This window comes from Durio zibethinus, chromosome 18, assembly GCF_047325235.1.
Source record: "Durio zibethinus cultivar Kanyao isolate XHJ-2024 chromosome 18, ASM4732523v1, whole genome shotgun sequence".
Lineage (NCBI taxonomy): Eukaryota > Viridiplantae > Streptophyta > Magnoliopsida > Malvales > Malvaceae > Durio > Durio zibethinus.
This window is the reverse complement of record NC_143179.1, coordinates 22,629,707-22,653,216: the sequence shown is the minus strand read 5'-3', so window position 1 is coordinate 22,653,216 and position 23,510 is coordinate 22,629,707. Positions and strand designations below refer to the sequence as shown.

The following is a 23,510-nucleotide window of genomic DNA, read 5'->3' as shown; positions in this document are numbered from 1 at the left end:
CTTTTAAAAAAAAACATACTATGTGTTTTTATGTACTTCCTTGCCCCTCATCATAATCATAATAACTAATTATATGTTTGTATGAAGGTCCAAATTTACCATATTTGTGTTAATTTTATATTTATATTATGTTTCAAAATTGACCTTATATTTTTTAAAGACCCTTCACAACAAACAATTTCGTAACATTTGATAAAAGGGGGAAAAAAAAAGAAAGAAAAGAAAGTGAAAAGAAATAATAGAAAAAAGAGTGAATTTGTATATTTTTTTCAAATTCATTTTTTAAAATGAAAAAAAATATATTTAACTTGAATTGACGTTTTATTTTTTGTATCAAATATAAAATAAAAAAAAATAATATTTCTCTCAAACAGATAAATTCATTCCTATTTCGAATAAATTCAATTCCTTTATTTTTTTTTCTTTTCACTTTTCACAATTATATATTACTTTAAAATAAGGAAAAAACAAAGAAAAAAAGTGAATTAAAAACACATACTATATTTGTTCACAAAAATCATGTGGTAATTTTTAATTCGTCCATTATCGTTTTACCACTGTAAAACAATACCATAAGCAGGCTTTTTGGCACTTTTTTTTTAAACAGGTTAAAAAAAAAAGTAATTAACAATTTTCTTCCTTTTTTGGTGGTTAAAGTTTATTAAAGAAAATTTTTTTTTCAAGCTTGGCTTGGAAGAAGAATAGACAGAGACTCTTCTCGGCGAAACCTCAACTGTTTTGCAATGAAATTTTCGATCGTTTGTTGAAACTCTTCATTGCTCATCTCGTCTTCCGGAAACAATTCCTCGTCGATGTTTTCAAATTTTCGGCATTTCTGGATCTCCGATCGTCGTAGTTCCTTTTTCACTTTCTCCTCACTCTTTTTTATCGCCAACTTCTCCGACTTACTTCTATATACTCTCGGGTTATCCACGTCAGCATCGGAGTCCGACTCCGACTGCAGCTCCATTTCTTCCCACGTGCAAGTACATGTGTTCACTTTAGAGATAATCTCCTTGTTTTGAAACGCAATCTCTTGTTGGGACTCCGATTTGGAGCGACTGTCAGGGTTTTCGATAATTTCCTCGTAGAGTTCGGAATCGGCATTGTTAACGGCGGAGAAGATGCCGTACTTAGCACTGAGAGTGACGATGATGACGTTACAGACGACGAAAACGAAGAGCGGACTCGCGATGACGCCGCCGAGTTTCAAAACGTAGTCGCAGGAGATTTTGACGGCGAAAGGCACGCGCTCGAACGTCCGCGCTAAAAACAGCAAAGCCAAAAGCAATTCCAAAAAACGAAACACCTTCGCTAAGCTTCGAAGCCGGTTGTACCTCCTTATCGCCTTAACTTTCTCTGCTTTCACGTTATCGAAATCAAACGAATCCATAAATACAACGATTTCGCAAGGCATTCAACGGTGAAAGGCCGAAAGAAATTTGAAAAGTTTAAAAGTTCTGTTTGGTTCTCTGGAAGCTAATTTAATTTTCCGGGAAAATAAATGTAGGGTTCGAAAAAGACAAAGAGAGTGCGTACGGTTATGGAGTTATACAATAAGAGCACTGAGGGTTTTTTTTTTTCTCGGAGAGCTGAACCTTAGTAGAGAAATGCTTATATAGAGTGATAGACAAGATATAGTGATGGAATTATTTTTATTTTTAGTAATTATAATTCTTAAAAAATGTTAAGCAAATATTACTATTAAAGATTAAATAGCCATGTCCAATAATTTAATGTTGGATAAAGTAGAGGCCCACCAAATACAAGACCCGCGCAGATTTTTTTTTTAGAGGTATCTTGATTTATAATTAAAAAATATTTAATATTTAAATATTTTATTACAATAAATCGAACCCCCTATTTTTTATTTAAATTCAATTAAGTTTATAATTAAATAAAATTTAGTCATATCATAAAATTGATTTAATTAATTTTCAAATTATAATTAACCAATCGTTAGAAGGAAAAAAATAAAAATTTTTATTTTATTTTATTTATATATATTAATTATGCGGTATGTGATAAATTTTTATTTGATTAATTAATGTCAAATTAAATTTTATTTTATTTGACAAAAAATTTAATAATACTAACTTTTTCATCAAATACATATTTAATCGAATGCAATAAATATTAAAAGGTCGATTAATTATAATAAAAAAATTTAGATATTTTTTAATTATTGTTCAAAATTTTTTTATACCCTTAGTTTTTTTTTTGTTTTGTCCATTCTTTGTTTTAATCTAAAACATTATATTAGCATCAAAATTCTTAAACGAACATTCCTTTTTATTTCTTCACTTTTCTTTTCTTTTTTTCCTATTTTTCTTATCCTAATTTCCATTGGCACTATTAATCATCTTTCATTTTTATAAATATCAATTTATACATCTCAGCATATTAACTTAAAATTAGATTTAATAATTTAAAATATAACATGAACATAATACGAATAAAAGATACAAAAATAAAACATTTTAAAATTTTAATAATTATTATATATGGGTTTAAAAAAATAAAATAAAATATTTTTTGTTTTGATATCAACACGAATTATAACATATAATTTTTATGTAAAATATAATATGAATATACAAATTTTAATATTTTATATAATACAAATACATAAATCATTAAATTTACTCAAAATCATCATTAACTAACAAAAAAATCTAAACATAGTATATTTCAAGTCAAAAAATTGTCATAAAATTTTCGCTTACAATTACTTGATTTTAGATGGAATGTTTTAAAATGATATTAAATTCTAGATTTAAATAAAAATTTAATTTAATTAATTTATATAAATATTTTTAAAAAATAACATCAATAAATCTATAATTTAAATTTTAATATATGTAATTTATTTTCTACTATGACTTCTTTTGAAAAAAATCATGATTCTATTTATTCAAGTGCCTAAATCAATTAAACATGGCTTGATTAGTCCAATTTAGGGCAGCATTACATGTTCAATTGTTTATCTTCGAAAGAAAAACCTAAGGAACAAAGGTAAGAGAAATAAATTTAATGATTTGTGTATTTATATCATGTAAAATATTAAAATTTATATATTTATATTATATTTTATATAAAAATTACATGTCATAATTTATATTCACATAAAAATATATAATATAAATTTTTTATTTTATTAAATTAATATGTAATTATTATTATAATTTTAAATATAAATTATTTTTATATTTTAATTTTATGTTATATTTTATTATATTATCATATCACATTCCAAATTATAAAATTTAAAATTATAACATGGTTGATCTTGGGAGCCCTTGTTTATTGAATTTTTATTCACCTTAATTTCCCTCTCCCTGTCTTTTCTTTTCAAAATTTATTTATTTATTGTATCTCAGTTGTCGGTGATGATTTCTGTACATTTGATGCAAGGAGTTTCAGTACTTCTTTTGTTGTCATTGACGTGGCCACAGCTATAACAACAAGCTCAGGGACTTTCATATGCTTAGACTTCGTAGTACAAAAATATTATAAAAATTTTTTATAGGTTTTTGGTTTTATGTATGAATTTTGAAACATATATCTCGCCAGTAGTATGATACTACAAAAACATATATATTTGATTTTAATTATTTTTATAATATAATCAATACCTTGGACTTTAAATTTGTATCCATTAAAATATTAAAAATTTTTATATTTATATTTTATTTTATATAAAAATTACGTATAATAATTTATATCAATATAAAAATATAAAATATATATTTTTTATTTTATTAAAATTATTTATAAATTTTATTAAAATTTAAAATTATATTATTTTTATTTTTTTATTTGTATTATTTTTACATCGTTTTATATTTAAAATTATTAAATTTAATCTGTGTTATATAAGTGCTATCACATAAAAAAAAAAAAAAAAAAGAAGAAGACTAAATGTTTGCCAAAGACCTTTCTTTTCAAGCATTATTTATTTATTTTTATTTGGTCTTTCGATTAATTTAATTTACATCTTTCGAATTCAGAAATTAAATCCCCCAGTATCCTATCAAGGAAAAATCAGTACTTCTAGCTTCTATGAATTGCCACTTTACCGGGGTTCTCATGCAAGTTGACTGTTTAGTTTTTTAGGCTATGGCTTGCTGCTGCGGTAGCCCAACCTTCTGGACCGAACTCATGGAACCTCGCCCTTTTCTCTGACCGGCTCTTGCTTTCTTTTAATTGAGATTGAGATTACGGATAATTCACACCCAAGATATTATTTATTTTAATATAAATATTTTATAATTTTATTTCATAAAAAATATTAATAAATTTAAATTCAAATCTCATTTTATATATTATAATATATCTACGAAATATTTTAATTAAGATTGAAATGTCACGAACACCGACAATGTAAGAAATAATAATAGGTACCTTTTTAGAGTTGCTTCCTCTCAAACCTCCACGACATCTACTCCTAAGAGTTTATGCCATTCTTATTGTTAATAAGATATGTCTTTAACCAGAAGGGGCCCTGCCAAAATTTACTTTTCTAGGCCATCTCATCCTACAGGTCTAACTGCAATTTGTCAAGGAAGCCTAGGGGAAAAAGCCCATTTCAATTATGTGAGGCATGGTTGATATAAAGATTGCCCTGACCACTGCAGATCAACGAATGCCCCACTTGCATAAGTTCCTGCTTTATTGTTGAAGAAGACATTGTGTTGATCCTAAAAGATTTTCGAAATATCTTTGAATTATTCCAAATTTTGAGAATAAATTTTTTTGAAGGGACAGATTTTGGAAAATTGGAGTGCATAGACGAGAGGATTTCCCAGGATGCATCAGACAAGTTATGGTAACTAAGTTCAAATACATATATGGATAAGAAAAAGAAGTTTCTTAAGCATAATAAATCAAGATAATCTACTTAGAATCAGATAATCCTCGGAACAAATGGATTGTTCATGCATTTAACAGACAAAGTCACAGTTCATAGTCATACTAATATATTCTTCTGTGCCAGGCCTTTGATTCCAAACAAGAACAGATTTTTTGTGGGGCTCCATATATTCCACATGCTCTGCACCCTGAATTGATTCCTTATTTCCTACCAAGTATATTACTTCTATTTCAAACAGGTGTTGCGGTCCATACAAATCTAGATTATCTCAAAAGCATGAGGAGATAAGGAAGATTAACAACATCAAAAGGGATAAAGTGGATGATGATTCAATGGTGGGAAATTTGCCTGCGCAGGCAGTTAAAAGTTCAATGATTCTAGCATATGGGAAATTGATGGTTTCCAAGATGATGATCTCTAAAGTGATTTTGATCCAAATATCTTGCCTGTAAAGACCTAGAGAATATTTGTAAAGGCTGATGGAGCCATACTTCACTTTTAAGTTTATGTTTAACATGGATTATGTAGTGGAATGAAACCTGTTCCATATGAAGATGAAAATGACCACTGTTTCAACACTGAGGTTTCAGCTTCTTTTCATTGATTCATTTTCTTTGTTCTTTTCCTTTGTTTGCTTAATTGTCATAAGCATAAAGTATTGGTTTTGCATTTCAGAAAAATCCACAAGTCCTGCAATTGAAGCCATCTCATAGTAGCAAATCTAATAGTTATAGCTTATAGGATATGCAGCCCAAACGTGGAGACACCAAGGCAACTATGGGCAACTTGTTAGCCCACTCCAGAAGTCTAGTCAGTTGTATTAGAATCGTAGGCTACTTAGCCCATGTTACTAGTCTAATTAGGCTCATATCTTCCAGAAAATGGGCTAATTCATCACCTCTCATTGAGATATGGGCCTTTTAAAGTCTGATATGGACCTACATGTTGCATAAAATCAATTACTTTGGAAATTTTTTAATTATTAAATTTATGAAAATTTTATCATATATACCACAAAAATATCACCAACAGAATTAGAAAGTTGACGTATAAATTTTTAAGATATAATTAAAAATTAAATAATTAATATAATAAAAAAGTCACATTTTAAAATTGATCACTTGTGACATGCAATTTATGTCATTAAGAAAGCTCCAAGAACCATGATTAAGACTTCAGTGTTGAGGGATTCTAGGAACAGAGATGATGGTCTTCAAGTACTTGAACAGGAAGCCTTCATCAACAGGCCAACCTTGAATCGTCTGGTGAGTGTATTTATGTACGGGATACGGATACGTATTTGGACATGTATTTTTCCATGTTTACTGAAATGGGGTTTAGGTTTATTGGTGATGAATAGAGCAAGTGGTTGGTGGCGGCTTTGTTTGGTGGGGTGCTTATCTGGCGGCATGACGCGGAGGCTTTATGGATGGCGATGGGGTCGATTGCGAATGGCCTGCTGTCAGTTACGCTGAAACGGGTGCTGAATTATTTGGGACATGACCAAGAATTAGTTAGGTTCTTCCATGGCTGTTGCTTGGATTGCTGCATAATCCAGTAAAATATCGGTTGCCTACTTGTGCCTGGTGTTCCTGCTGCGTAGACTGAAGATTCTTCCATAGCTTCTATTTGCTTAATTTGTGAGCCTCGGAGCCTTAACATAGTTTTATAGAAGCATCCACATAGATCATTGGGCACCAAAAAGGAGGAGAGAGGAAGCACCGAAGCAGTTGTCAAGAATAACAGAGTCTTTTACTTGCAATATATCACATTCTAAGTCTTTTACCAGTCAAATGAGGGAAAAGAAAAATATTACAATAGATCAGCTTCTAATAGACCGGACAGAGTCTTCTACTCTTCCGCAACCACGTTCAAGTCATAGTCCAACTGGTTCCTCCACTTCAACCTTCTTGTTAAAAACAGAAAAACTGCAAACTTTCTTGCAGAAGACAACGGAAGCTAGCAATATATCACTTGGATTGGTGGAAAACTACTACTCATATAAACGTTTCTCAAATGAATGTAAAATTCTTAGCTAGATACCAGGTAAACTCTGAAGGCGTTAAAGTGTCCAAGAAATGAAATTGTCACTGCTTGCCATGGACTAAAAGGCAAATCTTGCTTAAATGAGAGCAAATTTCTGAAAATCTCGGGAGTTTAAGAAATGCAGACTGCCATCACTTGCCTTTGGGCAACACATCAGGTCATAGGAAAGAAACATATCCAATATATCCTCCAACGCCAGTATCAGTGACTATCTAGGGCAAAATGTTTGCAGCTTACTTCATGATTTAAGCTGCATATAAAGATGCCATCTCATTTTAATTTTAAAATTTGTTTAAGCACCGGCCCATCAGATGCATGTCCTAGTCTTCATAACTTCGTTTGCACAAAAAATCAAGTGCTAACGGTTGTATGTTGTCACTGTCAACTACTGATTAGCTCCTTGCCACTGTTAAATGCAGCTTTCAACAAGTAACAACATCAAGAGTACGAGGCCAAAACCTGTAATGAAACAATGAAATTGAATCTTCACTTCATGCTAATCCTCAAGATCTAGAAGAGAACCTAACTCCTGGACAGTAATATCCACCCTTGAAGCTAGTAAATCCAACATGCCATATATGTCTTCACCCTCTGGATAAGATCGTTCACCTGCAACAAATGCAGAAACCCGATCCTTAACCTTAATCCAGGACCATCCTGGCTCCTTGATGACCCCCTTTGACCTCATCATCTTCCTAACATCTGCTGCTTCACTCCATTTTCCTTTAGCAGAATATATGTTAGCAAGAGTGATATGAGTCCCTGCACAATTTGGATCCATTTCAAGAAGCTTTTCTGCAGTGCGTCGTCCACAGTCAACATCACCATGGATCCTACATGCTCTAAGAAGTGTTGACCAAACAACATCATCTCTATGAAATGGCATGCTTTTAATCATGTGCTCTGCTTCAGTTAGTCGTCCAGCTCGGCAGAGTAGATCGATCATGCAGCCATAGTGTTCTTTTGAAGGACTTATTTGGTACTCACTTCTCATTAAATTGAAGTAGTGGAAACCAAGATCAGCCAGTCCTGCATGACCACAAGCAGTAAGAAGACCAATGAAGGTCACAGAATCTGGTTTCAAACCAACCTTGGAAAGCATCTTGAACAAATCAATAGTTTCATGGATATATCCATGTTCAGCATATCCATTAATCATGGCTGTCCATGACACAATATCATAATTCTCAGCCTCATTAAAGACTCTTTCAGCTTCTTTAATACACCCACATTTTGAGTACATATTAATTAAAGCACTCTGTATCATTGCCTCTTGTTCTAACCCAACAAAAAGAACTTGAGCATGAACCTGCCTCCCTTGCTCAAGAATTGCCATATTTCCACACACACTAAGCACACTAGCAAAAGCAAATTGGGTTGGCTTTGGCCCTTCCTTTCTCATCCACGACAGATACTCAAAAGCTTCTTCTCCGCAGCCTCCTTGGGAATACACTGCAATTATAGTGCTCCAAGAAATGATATCCCTTCTTGTCATTCCATGAAACACCATTGAAGCGGAAGATATCTGCCCACATTTCGAATACATAGTCACGAGGGAATTAGCCACTGATAAAGAATCTGCAAGACCAAAACGTAAAACATGGGCATGTAATTGCTCACCCCAACTAATTCTCACAAGACCAGAACAACCAGAGATGACTGTAGCGAAAGTAAACTCATTGGGACTCACGCCTGCTTCTTGCATCCTTATAAATGCCTCAAAGGCATTCTTCTCTTCTCCCATCTGAACAAAAGTCGTTATAATAGATGTCCACGAAACCACATCTCGTATACTCATTTTTTCAAACAAAAGCAAACCATAATCTAATTTTCCACATTTGTTATACATAGTAGAAAGAGAATTAACCACAAATGAGGTATCATTTAAACCTCTCTTTACGGTATGAGTATGAATCTCCCTACCAAAATTCAAAGCAGCTAAATAAGCACAAGCCTTCAAAGCAATAGCTAAAGTATAAGAATCATATTCCACTCCTGATTTCCTCATTTCAGATAAGTATACCAAACCCTTCTTATAAAACCCACCATGAACAAGCCCTGTAATAATAGCAGTCCATGAAACTACGTTTTTGATAGGCATCTCATCAAACACTTTGATCCCTTGCTCAATTTTGCCAAATTTTGCGTACATATCTAAAAGCGCACTCCCCACGAAAACTGAGTTAACAAAACCAGATTTAACTAAATACCCATGAAGTGATTCTCCGTAATTCAAATCAAAATCGAGTGCACAAACTTTGAGTGCAATGCTAAGACTAAAGGGGTCCATGGAAAGCCCAGGTGAGACCCACATTTTGGAGAACAAAAGCAAAGCTTCTCTTGAGTTCTTGGCATTGACGTAGCCAGAAATAATGGTTGTCCACGAAATTTCGTCTCTTTGAGGCATTCTGTCGAACATTTTACGAGCTTCATGGAGATGGCCCGTTTTGACTAAGTGTTTGAGACGAGAGTTAACTTCAGGCATGGTTACATGATTATGAACATGAGTTTTGAGGGATGAGTTGACTAGTGTTGTTTCTGAAACGAGGATGCCTCTGTTTTCGATGAAAGCGATGTTTGGAACCGTACATAGTTTTCTGAGATTGTGGATTCTGATTGGTAATAGCATGTTTCTGTCGGAAGTAGGAAAGAGCATGACCGAGGAAGTTTGAAGTGCTATATGAAGCGGGCTTCAGAGGTTGATATAAGCCCAATAGTTTTGGGCTATAAATGGACTCATAACGAAGGAGGCCAGGCTTAATCTATTGCTATGTTCTAATTTATCTAAAAAATAAAATGAATTTTTCTTAAATATTCTTTTTTAGCCAAATTTCTAAAATGTTATATAAACTATTCAAGACAATTTAAAATATAATATAGTGATATTATATAAAAATAAAACATGAAAACGATACGATTTAAAATTTTAATAGTATGAGCTTAACAAAATTAAAAAATATATTTTATATTTTTTTTTATCGACACAAATTATGATACATAATTTTCATATAAAATATGATATAAATATATAAATTTCGATGTTTTATATAACACAAATACATGAATCATTATATTTAATTTAACTCTCTATGCTGTAGTGTTTCCCCTATATTAATTGAATTAAGTTTTATAAATTCTTATAATATTATTTATTATGCGATAGATGCTTGGTATTCAAGATATAAAAATACTAGAAAGAGTGGCAATGAACATTTTTTGGTAGATTTTTGAAACCATTCTAATATGGCAAGACTTGGTATGATGAAATAAGGTTTGAGTCTTTTATCTGTTTTTTTTCCTGCCAAACTAACAGTCCTAACAGCTCAGCTAAGAAAGTAAATAAAAATTACAGGAAAATTACTAGAGATGTTCATAATTTAATTTTAACTAAATTAATTCATCAAATTAATTTAATTTGATTAATTGATCAGTTACCAAATTAATTTTGATTTATTAATAAAAATAATTTTTTAAAAATTTTGATTTTCGACTAATTCATTTCGAAAATCAAATTAACCAAAATTTTAATTGAAATATAATAAAATTTAAATATAAAATGAAAAACATAAGAAATCGATCATTTTATTCATAAGTTGTTAGAATTTTTAACATAATACTTTAGTATTTGAATATTTTTTTAAATAATTTTATTTAGTTTGTTTAAAATAAAAGAAATTAAGAGTTTAAAATGTAATTTAACTTAAATATATTTATTATTTATTTAATAAAAAAATTAATCAAACTTATTGAATTAATTAAATTTGATCGATTAATTTTAGAAATTAATAAATTCAATTCAATTAACAAAAATAAAATATATAATATAATTTAATTAATTTAATTTTGAATAGTTCGATTCAAAATTAATCAAATCTACCGAACGATGATGTTGAAAATTACACTACCTAATGGCCAGCTACTCTCCAGGACGAACATACATTCATCACTATGAGAGAAACCATTTCCAAAACCTCACAAACTTCACGCAAACGATTTCACTTCAACATTAGAAATCTTACATATTATGCAAACATATTAGTTTTCAGTTTCCAATGCGCCTGCCCCCGTTTCTACCATGCCACTGACCCCTCCTCATGGCTCTTGCCCTCTTCCACCGCCCCACGTTTCTCATCCTGGTAAAGATCTTACGGATTTGGTCAAGCTTGTGGGATTGTTGTGCAATGACATTAGCTATTGAGGAGCTCTCACTCAAAACTATCTCATAACCATCCCTGAAAGAGTCCATTCCTTCAGTTAAGAGTTGCCAAAACAGGCCTCCAGCAGCTGGACCTCCTCTTTTAGCTGATGAGTATATGTTGTAGTAGACAGTGTTGAACAATTGGTCTCTCTGATAGGTGTTAAAACCTGGATCTTTCCATGATTTTCCAAATTCTGTGAGGAGTATCGGCTTTCGGAGGATGAATTGTGCATCTTGGATGTGAGCATGAAGCCAGTTGTTCAAAAAAGAGAGTTGATATTGATCATTTGAGCTGGATAACCTGCGCATGCCACAATAAGGAACTAAATCAAAGCTTTATCATAGGTGATAGTTTCCTATAACATTTCATCTCTAACCTACTTTTGAATCCTCAGTTGTTCTGTTTCAACTGACAATGGGACTTAAATTTCATAAGCTCAATGCTCAGATTCTTTCAAGTCATTGATGATAGTTACCATTGGTCAGGATATGAGTGGACTGTTGCAAAATCAATGCCAGGAATGCGATTATTTGCAATGAAATCTGTTCCAATATCCAATCTGGGATTGAGTCTCTTCTTCTTAGGAGTTGATTGTCCATAAAATCCTTCTAAACCAGCTTCCAGCAAGTGATTTCTGTCTATGGACTTGACATGAGAAGCCATTTCCATTATCCAAGCCTATCAAAAGCATCAATAACTGAAAGTTACAATCAATTACTGCACACCTGAAACTGAAAAGTGAAAACATTGCAAATGAAATACATTTAAGAGCTAGTTGTTGAAACAAATTACTGAAGGCATCAAACTTTTTTGGCAACACTAACATTCATTAAATGGGCCTACCTCACAAATGTCGGCAAGTGGGAAAATCTAACCAGTGTTAACTAATGTGGAAATGGGGATTATCCAATCACAAAAACCATTTTTATGGTAGAGGTGGGATGCATATGTTGGATAAACCTGTTAGCAAACTTTTAAGCAAATTAATTGACTTCAATGGCCTGGATTTTGAATCAATCAATCTCAGCAGAAAAAATTTAGCTTAAAAAACTACTTTTGAAAGAAAGTCAGATCTAGCTAGGGAAGATTGTGAAAACCTGAATAGTTTTTCCGGAGGAATCTGATGTGCATCTAGGCTCATTCATAAGCTCCCAGGCCATTATCGTTGGGTCATCTTTGTAATGCATTCCAGTAAAGCTGTTATATCTATTGAGAACAGTCTGCAAATTTTCAAAAAAATATATATATTCATAATTCATAGAGAAGACCAGAGAAAATATCTATGGGAGAAAAGAATTTACACAAAATTATATTTTCTTTTTGCTTTAAAAGAAAAAAGATGAAAAAACCATATGACATACTTACAATAACATTTAGCTATATAACTATAATCAATTCCAAAAAGACAGTAGATTTTACAGCTTTATCAGATTTAAGTCATGATTTTAAATTTTTTATCCAACCTGGGAAAAGTATCATAAATGACAATCCAATACCAAGTAGCAGCAAGAGAAATATAAATGCTTTCTGAGCATACCTTTACATGATTCTTATAGTAGCCCTTAACAACAGGATTTCTGAAGAAATCATCATCAGATGTCAGGTACTGCCCTTGACTTCTTGCCCAATTTACATATTGTTTCTTTCCTCCAAAGCTGTCATAGTTATTAGCTAAGCTGAGAATGAGCTTGATTCCATACCTTCTTGCCTCAGCTATTACAAAATCCAATCCCTTTAAAACATTCCAAATAGAAAAAGATCCAAATCATCTATGTCATGAACTTTAAAGATGGTAAAGATAGAAAGTAAATTATATAGAGGGAATCTGCATAAAAGACACCTTAAACATTTGTTCATTATAGGAACCTGGCGCATACTGTAAAGGTCTATAACCACCATCACTGAAAGCCCAAGTTCTAGCCACTGTGAGGCCATGACTTGTAGCTTCACGAAATGCAGCTGAGACTTTAGGCCTCTGCGATGGATCAGAAGCCACATACATCAACCAGTAGGCATTGAAACCATTTGCATAGTAAGGGTTACCATTCAACAGAAAATGAACTCCTCTGGTCCTGATAAAGTTATCCCCTGCTTCAACATGAACAGTAAGGTGTTGGTTGAACAAAACAGCAAGAAAAATGGCCAAAGCCAAATGCTTCATTTCTTTGACTCAGTTTCTGTTTTTCTCAGTGGAGAAGGGAAATAAGAGTCATTTAGCTGAATAAAGTGAAGGGTATTGTTTAAAAGCTGCAGGAAAGCAGATGAGGCTGTTGAAACAGTTTGTCCTCGTACAAATGCAAACGCATTAAAAAAAAAAACAACCAACAGTAACTGCCAATGGATGGAAACTGACGAGATTCCCTCTAAGGTTAATTTCTTTGCTACATTTGAAAAGGAAAAACATGGCCCTTAATTACATGATCATTAACATTATGAGATATGTCATTGTCACTATCCATGCTCTATTATGTTGATCATTATCATCATGCAAACACATGGGAAGCAAGTGGGGTCTGAAAGAAAAGGAAAAAAAAAAGAAACAAAGGGTTTCGAGATATGATTATTACTTTCTCATCCAATTCTGTTCATGCTTGGATTTATAATCTGTATTTCGGATGTCTAACAAAAAATTTTGTTTCAGTAACAAAGAAATGCGAATGAAACAAAGAACATGGACCCCGATGAGATAGCGAGAGGCTCCTTTTTCACCTGCCTAACCTAATCCCACAAACCATGGCCGTACACATGGAGTACGAGCCAGGTTTAGGAACTGTTTCAAAATTTGAAGGTTCGGTGGTAAGGCAACCGTTGAATGAATATCTTCACCTATTCCTTCTACTACATTTTATTCTGTACTATGGGGAAAGATACAGTCAAAAAGGCTGTCAAGCTCTTTGGGTCCAACTGAGAGACACCAGTGGTTGTAGTTTCTTTTGTTGGGAAAAACAACACACACGTAGTAATTATACACAAAATAATAAGTTCAAATAAAAAATAAGAACACATAAATATATTTGATTCGTCCCAACTTAAAATGACTTACTCCAAACACAATCTACTAACAAATAAATCTTTACAACTGTGAGACTTTTAGAATGAGAAAAGTCTCATAAAACTACTTACTCAAAACTTAACCCAAAATCTAATTACATCATTTAATAGCCTACTCACTTAGCTAACTTAACTATTCTCTTGGTGTTTAACTCTCTGAGATTATTAAATTAAAACCAAAACTCTCTGAGATTATTAAATTAAAACCAAAACAAATCTTTACAACTGTGAGACTTTTAGAATGAGAAAACTCTCATAAAACTTCTTACTCAAAACTTAACCCAAAATCCAATTACACCATTTAATAGCCTACTTACTTAGCTATTCTCTTAACGTTTAACTCTCTGAAATTATCAAACTAAAACCAAAACATCTTATTTATAAAGGTGAAACCTCTTATACATTTACTAAACTCTCGATGTGGGATACAAAACAAACTCAAACTCACTTAACTTTCGATGTGGGATTCTAAGATTCAAAGCAAATCCCAACAAATCTTTCTTGACTTGAATCTCCAAACACTTCAACAGTAACTGCAAAACTAACACGCTTACCTTTTTTTTTTCTTTCATCACAGGCATCTCAGCAACTGAACCATCAAACATGTATAAATGATTATTGACCCTATTCTCTTGTAGAATCACACTAACATTCTTATACACTTTCAACCAATCATTACTACCATAATATGTGTACCCTTGAGAAGCTAACTCACCCAAAGTAATCAAATTATAGTGACAACTTGGTACATACCTTACATGATGAAGCATCCTAATAATACCATCGTGAGATCTAAGGCGAACATTTTCAATGTCTTGAATCTATACCTTTTCTTTGTTAGCAACCACAATATCCTCATACTTCTCATTTTCATCCAATTCCATAAAGCAACTCCTATAATTACAAACATGAACTGTAGCAGCTGAATCTAAAACTCAACCTTTATCACTTTTCAAAGTCTGAGTCTCATCAACACAAGTTGTCAAAATAACATCATCATCATCAGACACGACAGCAGTAGTATCACTCTTTTTTTCATCGAATTTTTTCTCATCATTCGCCTTTTTAAAAGCGACCATATCCCTTCTCAGCTTCCTGCAGCGCACTTGGATATGTCCATTCTCACCACAATAATAACATTCTACATCACTGTAATATCTGTCTCTTGACTTAGATCTCCATCTTGATCCATCAATCCTCTTTTGAGTCCTCTCTCAATCAAAACCCTCTATAGCTAGTGTACTCCTCTTAGGTGATGAGCTCTGAGCTTCCATAAACGTAACAAAACAGTCACATCATCCAACTTCAAAGTAGACCTACCCATCAATACAGTCTGAACTAAAAGCTTATAAGACTTGGACAAAGATGATGGCAAAATTAAAGCTTTCTCTTTTTAACTCATCAACAGAAATCGTTAGCAATTTAGAAACTAATCTATTAAACTCATTTAGGTGATTATGAAGATTCATACCTTCTTTCATCTTCAGATAATACAGATCCATCTTCAAAGAATACAGATCCATCTTCAAACATAATCTATTAGTCAATGACTTCGAAACATAAATACCTTCAAGTTTATCCCATAAACTCTTCGGAGTACTCTCAGTCAACATACTGTATTTTACCTTTGGAGGTAGCGTTAATCTAATAGTACTAACAGCTTTATTATGAATCATATTCCAATTAGCATCAGATATTCCTTCAGGCTTACTACTCTCTAATGTCTGATCAAACCCTTGTTGTACTAATAGATCTTGAATCGTACTTTGTCATAACATAAAATTACTCTTTCCATCAAATAACAGAATCTTCAACCCTTGTTCTCCTTTTCTTTCCAAAGATCAATGATCCATTTATTATGTCGTAGAAACTTTCAATTAGGAACTCTTCCATCAAACAATGGAATCTCCAACCCTTGTTGTACTAACAGATCTTGAATCGTACTTTATCATAACATAAAATTACTTTTTTCATCAAATAACGGAATCTCAAACTTAGGCATAGGCATACCAGCCTACCTTCTTTAGACATCTTTAAACACTGCTTCACGATCTCTTGGGCTCACGAACCTTAAACCTCGAACTTCGCTCTGATACCACTTGTTGACTTTTCATCAAATAACGAAATCTCAAACTTAGGCATAGGCATACCAGCCATACCTTCTTCAGACATCTTTAAATACTGCTTCACGATCTTTTAGGCTACGAACCTTAAACCTCGAACTTCGCTCTGATATCACTTGTTAAAAAAAATAACACCCACACACAACAATCACACACAAAATGGCAAGCTTAGATTAAGAATAGAAACACACAAATATATTTGGTTCGGCCCAACTCAAAATGACCTACTCAAAATGACCTACTCCAAACACAATCCACTAACAAATAAATCTTTACAACTGTGAGACTTTTAGAATGAGAAAAGTCTCCTAAAACTCCTTACTCAAAATTTAACTCAAAACTCAATTATACCCTTTAATAGCCTACTCACTTAGCTATTCTCTTGGCATCTAACTCTCTGAGATTACCAAACTAAAACCAAAACATCTTATTTATAAGGGTAAAAACCCTTATACCTTTACTAAATTTAACCAAAAACAATTTAACCAAAAACAACACCCACACACAAAATAGCAAGCTCAAATCAAGAATAAGAACACATAAATATATTTGATTCGGTCCAATTCAAAATGGCCTACTCCAAACACAATCCACTAACAAATAAATATTTACAACTGTGAGACTTTTAGAATGAGAAAAGTCTTTTAAAATTCTTTACTCAAAACTTAACCCAAAACTCAATTACACCATTTAATAACCTACTCACTTAACAATTCTCTTGATGTCTAACTCTCTGAAATTACTAAATTAAAATCAAAACATCTTATTTATAAGGATGAAATCTCTTATACTTTTACTAAACTTTCCATGTGAAATACAAGATAAACTCAAACTCACTTAATTTTTGACGTGAGTTCTGAAATTCAAGATAAATTCCAACATCTTTTCCATGAAAAACTCACCGATTCTCTTCTTGATTTTTGCAGACAAAAGAAACAAAAAATTTGTGAAGTTTCATTCTCAGCAACGTACCAAACTGCCAATCTTTTCTTAAATTGAAGTGTCTGCATTTAACCACCACGCGGCATTGAGCCCATGTGAGAGTTGACATCTACAGCTCTCTTTTGCATGCCCCACCACCATTTCTTTTAGCCTAAGGTCCCATATTTTCTCATTTAATAGTTCGTGGACTGCATGTGCCAATGTCCATCAATGCTCCATCACTCAATGTTGAAGATTTGTTCTTTGACACCCAAAGGGTAAGAGAGAAGAAAAAGTTTCTCTTTTCAGCACTTTTAACTCTGTCCCTGCACTTATCTCAGTTCAGATTTTTGTTTGGATCTTATGGCTAACAGACAGTCTTATGTTACCCAACTCTACAATATTTGCATTGAAAGAAGACTCTTATCTTATTTTACTTTATTCTGATTTTGCCACACTTAAGGATGAGAAAAAAATAAAAAATTAATTTAAAATTATAATATTTGATTGGATTTAGATAAAATTTTTTTTATTCAATTCAAATTAATTTAAAATATTAAATGTATATATTATATTTGAATCAAATTTTAAATTTAAAAATAAAATATCCAAAACAAAATTGAATCAAATTAAATTATATATTTTTATTAATTTTTATAAAATAAAATAATTATTTTATAATTAAATTTATTTAAATATATAAAAATTATATTAACATAATATAAAAAACAAAAAAAAATAAATTTAAAAAACTGCTGAATCAAACCAAACAAATAAATTTTGATTTAATTTAAATCATATAAAAATTTTATTTGAATTTGAATTTAAATTTAAATTTTAATATTTATAATTTTATATATTATAAAAAAATCAAATTAAATCTCATCCGAACATTTATCATCGCTACGTCACTCCCACACTCAAAAGACTTGGGCATTTCGCACGCGTGCTCCACTTCTTAATGGTTTTAACTATGTTCTTTTCTTTTACCTTCAGTTATAAATTGCGTGAACCGACAGAAAAATTGGCTCAACCTAGGCCAATTAATGAAGAGTTCAATTTTCAACCAAAAAACATGACGCAACCTGCGGATCAATCACTATTTGCCGACATCTGGTACGTGATCTTCCGCCTTTGCCCGAAATGAACGCTCGAGACAGAGATCCCAACTACAGCTTTTACCATTGCTGCTCATGCAATACAATAATGGTTTAATGTAAACCTAGCAAACAGCTTTTACCATTTATGCTCATGCAATACAGTTTAATGTAAGTTTAATAATTCATATAATTATATCGTGTTTGAATATGAATAATTTTGATACAAAAATAATATAAATATTTAAATAATACAAATAATCTAAATATAAATATAACATACTTATTTTATGTATTACACATTACAAAATATGTTTATTATATATATTACACGTCACATAATACGATTAATACGCTTAAAATTAATTTGTTTAATAAAACTCAAACAACACAAATTAACTCGATTAGATACAATTAATTTATTTATTTAAACAAAAAAATAATTTAAATTAATATTTAAATAAAAATTATTTAAAAATTAAATGTTTACAATTTACCTAAACACATTAAATATGATTATTAATTTATTTTAAAAATATATTAAAATAATTTTTATAGTTTGTATATTTTATATATTTGTGTGAACAATATTATTTTTTAAATGTTTCTTAACCGTGTCATCACTGTTTGACATGAACACAACATGAATAATATCACGTCTTAATTGTGTCGATACAATTAAGATACAATACATGATTACACTAAATTCATACATGATTTTTTTTGTATTATTTTTGAGTCAGTATTTAAAATTGTCTAAGTCTAGATTAATACTTAACCTGCAAAGAGTTTTTGGACCCAAGTCATCAATTCTCTTGCTCACACCAATAAGGCAAAGCCTGAGGTTTAATCTTCTCATTGATGAAATCTGCAACCACATCACACTTCTTGAACCCCAACCCAGTCAAAACTGATTAAAACATATTCACACAACTACTCTTTATAAACATACAAAAAATAACTTGAATTAAATGTGAGACGATGCTATAGTGCTCGAATCTGCCCTCCATAGCCATAATGTCTCAAAAGCCCTTCGTCTTGCCGCCAATTCTGTTTTACTTTTACTGCAACCTGTTTATTGAATTCGTTGGTTAAGGTTAATATATCTAGTAAGTAGTAACCATGCGTTACCAAATCATCGGTATCAATGAATTTTCTTGATGCAGAGCATTAGTTACAATGACAGTGAAAATGCTTTTGATGACATGCATAAACACGAGGCCCAAGAGTAAACCATGCACATTGTAGCAATGATGATTAAGTGAAGAATTGTGATTTAAGTTTGCACCTCAAGGAAGACTTTCTTCTGTAAGAAATCTTCAATGTCAAGCCGAGCAGCTGTTGCAAGTATTTTCAGAGCTTTCCCTCCCTTCAATAGCAGAGGACACAAGGAATCAAATGGATGGCTAAGAATGTGTGCATGCACATGCATATGTGCATTATTTAGATTTAATATTAAATTAATTAATTTGAAAATATTAAACAGTGGTTAAATTTGACTCTTTTTTGTCAACATATTCATCAAGCTCAAAAGATCACTGAAATGAATCAAAGCAAATTGTAAAAAGTCTGATAAACACAGGATAATACTTACTTTTCCAATGAGGATGATTTTCTGGGAGTCTTTCTCAACAACGATTTCTACTTGTATAAAATCTTTGGCATTTGGCCTGGTTTTGAAGTTCACCACATTTACCTGGAAAATTTGGAAGAAGAAATGAATATGTACATATGAGAAATTTGGTTTGGTATGGTTGATGAGTACATCTTGCTGGCAATCTTGATAACTACAGTCCCGTACCTGACATGCATAAGGAACCTCATTACGATACTGCATAAATATCTTTTCTCTGATAATTTCAGCTACAAAGAACCTTTCTGGGTGCTCACTGACTATGTCCTGCCAACACATATACAACAAGTGTTCATAAGAAAGACAAAATCATTTTTTTAAGTCCCTCAAAAGCAGGGCAACATTTTTCTTTTTGAGGTAGAGTTGGGCAACAATGAACATAAAGCCTAATGTGACTGTTGATTTGAGGATGTCGTTAAAAGAATAAACTGTTCCCAGCAAATTGTCAAAGAACATATATCAGCTACAAAAATGAAATCTTTGGTTATTGACATACTTGCAACTTTAAAATTTATCATTTCATGTTCCTAATATTGTATGATTTACAAGCCCGCGAAATGAATGCCCCTTCCAACTATGCTCTTGATTTGTTTACCTATCAACCAGTCCAGATCATCAACAACTTTTTATTGCTTAATAGGGTATTGAGGATACAATAAGAAAAGAACAATTTGTAAGCTCTAAAAACGATGACTCAAGAGCTTAGATGGTTCCTCCCCCCAACCCACCCCCCCCCCCCAAAAAAAAAAGGTTTAGATGGTAAAAACATCCCTCAAGGCTCTTTTGATTCCACTCCACAACTGTAATCTGGCAGCACTTGGGTCTGGGTACGTTTGTAGTCAACTAAGTTCAAGATGAGCTAAACAAAGAATATCTAAGTCAACTGCAGCTTCTTGCTTTGAGTGATATTGGATAAAGCTTCGTTTTATAACATGATTTTCCTTCTAATATTACATAAATTTAAATATTAGAGAAGTTTAAGGTAATATTCCTGATAACAAGAACTACCACCATATTTCATTCTTGAAGATAAGCTGGTAAGGAATGCAATAAAAGACATATCAGTTGGTTTCTACATACCTTTGGATAGTAAGGTGGCCCAGTGGGAAGTTTTGACAATATCCAATCCTTGACATCATCTACTCCATGTCCATACTTTGCACTCACAGGTATGACCTCATCAACATCAGTAAATTTCTCATACCACTGCAAGGCATAGGATTTCTATTTAGGAAACAAACATCAGAAATACCAAACTTGAAGGCTGAAGACCAATTCAATGTGCTACTAAAGTTAAAGTACAGAACCTGAGGAATGAACTCAACAATTTGATGAGTGAAAGTTGAACTTGCATACAAACCACCCAATTGCAAATATGTGACAATAACAATAGCAGCAGACGCTGCTCGAAACATTTTAAGAGAGAACACCTTTTGCAAACTTTGGTTAAGCATCTAAGCAACATTTAAGACCAATGTTGGACTAATCATATCTGCTTTGTTTCTTTCATTTAGTGCACCATAAATTCACATAATCTAGACTACAGTAACAAGAAAAAGCAATTTGATAATTGTTTAATATTGCAAGAATGAAAACCTTTATATTTATGAATTTTAATGCATTTCACATGGTAGTTCAATTGCAAGGACCATAGCCTTTTGAGACAAGGTAAAGCAATACCCTAAACATTGCAAGAAAAAATGGCCATCACAGCCAAGGCCTTTACTCTTATTGTAGATATGCAGAAAAGCTTGTTCAGAAACAAAAGTGAGGTGAGAAACATTTGCATTTAAGAAATCAATTGGCAACACAGAGTATTTCTGTATCTATTTCTCAACAATCTCACTAGTGACACTGAAAAATATCCATCTTAAATTTTAAGGAATATCCACATGAAAGCACATACATAACTCAAACAGGTTCTTACCTCAAGCTTTTTTGCAATTTCACCAGGTTTTACCAGATCCTTCTTATTCAAAACCAGTAAAGTGGGCAGATTACACTTGAGATCTCCTACGCCTTCTTGCAAGACTTCATTGATCTAGACATAAGAAACTGAACTAAGAAAAAGGGGGGAAAGTTTAACAAAGAATTCTAAAAACCATGAAGCATACATTTTCAGGCACTTTACATGCATCAACAAGAACAAGTACACAGTCAGCATTTAAGCCAGCACTTCGGACATTCTTCATCATCATAGAATCCAACTTGTGCATTTTCTTCTCAATAACACCTGGAGTGTCATATAGTATCATCTGCAAGCAAAGTCCGGGACAGTATAAATGAGAAATGGAACATACATAGCCTTAAATCGCGAAGGAACTAAACAAAAAAATTGCTACTTAATCTATAAGGTTATTAACAACACAGATAAATGACCAAAATCTAACACGGGAAACAATAGTCATAACAAAAGAAAAAAAATTTCAAACCTGATACTCTGGGCCAGAACATATACCAAGAATTCGATGCCTGGTGGTTTGAGGTTTATTGGTAACTATAGACAACTTTTGACCAATCATTTGATTAGCAAGTGTACTCTTTCCAACATTCGGCTTCCCTAGTACAGCCACATACCCTGCATTTTACTCACCATTAAGATATAAAACAACCACAGACAATGTAATCGTTGGCAAGCTCAATCTGTGAAAATTCAAAGTGTTCTCAGTCTCACTCACCATTTTTTATTCTAATTCACAAAGGCCCTGTTGCCGTGCTACTTCTACTAAGAGATAACGGGCAAAAAAAAGTGCTTTGTGATTGGAAACAGTATTTTTTAAAAATTACAAATTTAAAACATTTTTTTAAATATGCTTAGTGTTTTGATCAATTGTGATTTTTTTTTCTTATCAAAGAGGAAGAATTAAACATGATATGCTTCATTGATTTTCGAATGACTTAATAACCGAAAGCAGAGAATTAAACACACAAAAAAAAGAGCAGCGATTAGCTAAGACTACAAACCACTACGATGGTTAGTAGGAGAGGCAGAATCAAGCTCTTCCAACTCGTAATCGTCAAGCAGAGCCATGTTCCTTCTATCTGGCTTTTCACTCAAAGACAAAAAAGACGACTCGTCACCGCTGATACTCATTTCTTCTTCTTCTTCTTCTTCTTCTTGTGAATCTTCCATGAGACTGTTTCTTTCAAGTACTTGTTGGATTAAATCTAGCCGGGAAATCTGGTTCAGATTCCAGTTCCTGGAACTAGCGTTTCGGGCTTGGAATCGGAACCGCGATTTTCCGTGACAATTTGTATTGCAGCGACGGAAAAGAGAGGGGCTTTTTTGTCTGGCGAACGTCGGATACATGTGAAAAGCTACCAGCTCCATTGTCGGAGCCCGTTTTCTGAATAGCTTCACCGACCCAGGTTATCCATTTCTGCGTTTTTAAACAATGGGATAATTCATGATTTTAATTGCTTATCCTTCGATCCAGCTTCGCATAAATAGAACGCAGCGTTTTGGACCCATCTTTTTAAATTTGTTTTAAATTTCTTTTTATAGGAAATTTGATTGCTATCATCTTTGATGTATCCAATTTAACAAACATCTCAAAGAAATTAGTA

The 23,510-nt window shown here is 32.4% G+C and overlaps 5 protein-coding genes across 6 annotated transcripts; 1 reads left to right on the top strand and 4 right to left on the bottom strand.

Annotated features, from left to right (window-relative positions):
- Positions 1 to 345: 345 nt before the first annotated feature.
- LOC111300796 (uncharacterized) lies at positions 346 to 1,605 on the bottom strand. Its single transcript, XM_022896409.2, has one exon. It carries the CDS (start codon positions 1,415 to 1,417, stop codon positions 680 to 682), a length of 738 nt encoding a protein of 245 aa, XP_022752144.2. The 5' UTR covers positions 1,418 to 1,605; the 3' UTR covers positions 346 to 679.
- Positions 1,606 to 5,922: 4,317 nt separating this feature from the next.
- LOC111300061 (lipid phosphate phosphatase epsilon 2, chloroplastic-like) lies at positions 5,923 to 6,747 on the top strand. Its single transcript, XM_022895668.2, has 2 exons — positions 5,923 to 6,138; positions 6,234 to 6,747. Exons 1-2 carry the CDS (start codon positions 6,037 to 6,039, stop codon positions 6,432 to 6,434), a joined length of 303 nt encoding a protein of 100 aa, XP_022751403.1. The 5' UTR covers positions 5,923 to 6,036; the 3' UTR covers positions 6,435 to 6,747.
- On the bottom strand, positions 6,604 to 9,696 carry LOC111300060 (Tetratricopeptide repeat (TPR)-like superfamily protein). The gene has a single exon (XM_022895667.2). It carries the CDS (start codon positions 9,573 to 9,575, stop codon positions 7,416 to 7,418), a length of 2,160 nt encoding a protein of 719 aa, XP_022751402.2. The 5' UTR covers positions 9,576 to 9,696; the 3' UTR covers positions 6,604 to 7,415.
- A 1,023-nt stretch (positions 9,697 to 10,719) lies between these two features.
- Positions 10,720 to 13,480, bottom strand: MAN7 (Glycosyl hydrolase superfamily protein). Its single transcript, XM_022896407.2, has 5 exons — positions 12,959 to 13,480; positions 12,656 to 12,850; positions 12,216 to 12,338; positions 11,594 to 11,796; positions 10,720 to 11,418 (listed from the first exon to the last, which is right to left on the bottom strand). Exons 1-5 carry the CDS (start codon positions 13,277 to 13,279, stop codon positions 10,962 to 10,964), a joined length of 1,299 nt encoding a protein of 432 aa, XP_022752142.1. The 5' UTR covers positions 13,280 to 13,480; the 3' UTR covers positions 10,720 to 10,961.
- A 5,463-nt stretch (positions 13,481 to 18,943) lies between these two features.
- On the bottom strand, positions 18,944 to 23,416 carry LOC111300059 (GTP-binding protein Era-like protein). Of its 2 annotated transcripts, none has more exons than XM_022895666.2 (9): positions 22,908 to 23,416; positions 22,376 to 22,521; positions 22,058 to 22,198; positions 21,871 to 21,984; positions 21,024 to 21,149; positions 20,112 to 20,210; positions 19,905 to 20,006; positions 19,599 to 19,679; positions 18,944 to 19,381 (listed from the first exon to the last, which is right to left on the bottom strand). In XM_022895666.2, the coding sequence occupies exons 1-9, from the start codon at positions 23,272 to 23,274 to the stop codon at positions 19,295 to 19,297; spliced, it is 1,263 nt and encodes a 420-aa protein (XP_022751401.2). In that variant the 5' UTR covers positions 23,275 to 23,416; the 3' UTR covers positions 18,944 to 19,294. The 2 variants fall into 2 exon arrangements, with proteins under 2 accessions (XP_022751401.2, XP_089604127.1); XM_089748001.1 differs by having other exon boundaries at positions 22,075 to 22,198; positions 22,908 to 23,328.
- Between the last annotated feature and the right edge of the window lie 94 nt (positions 23,417 to 23,510).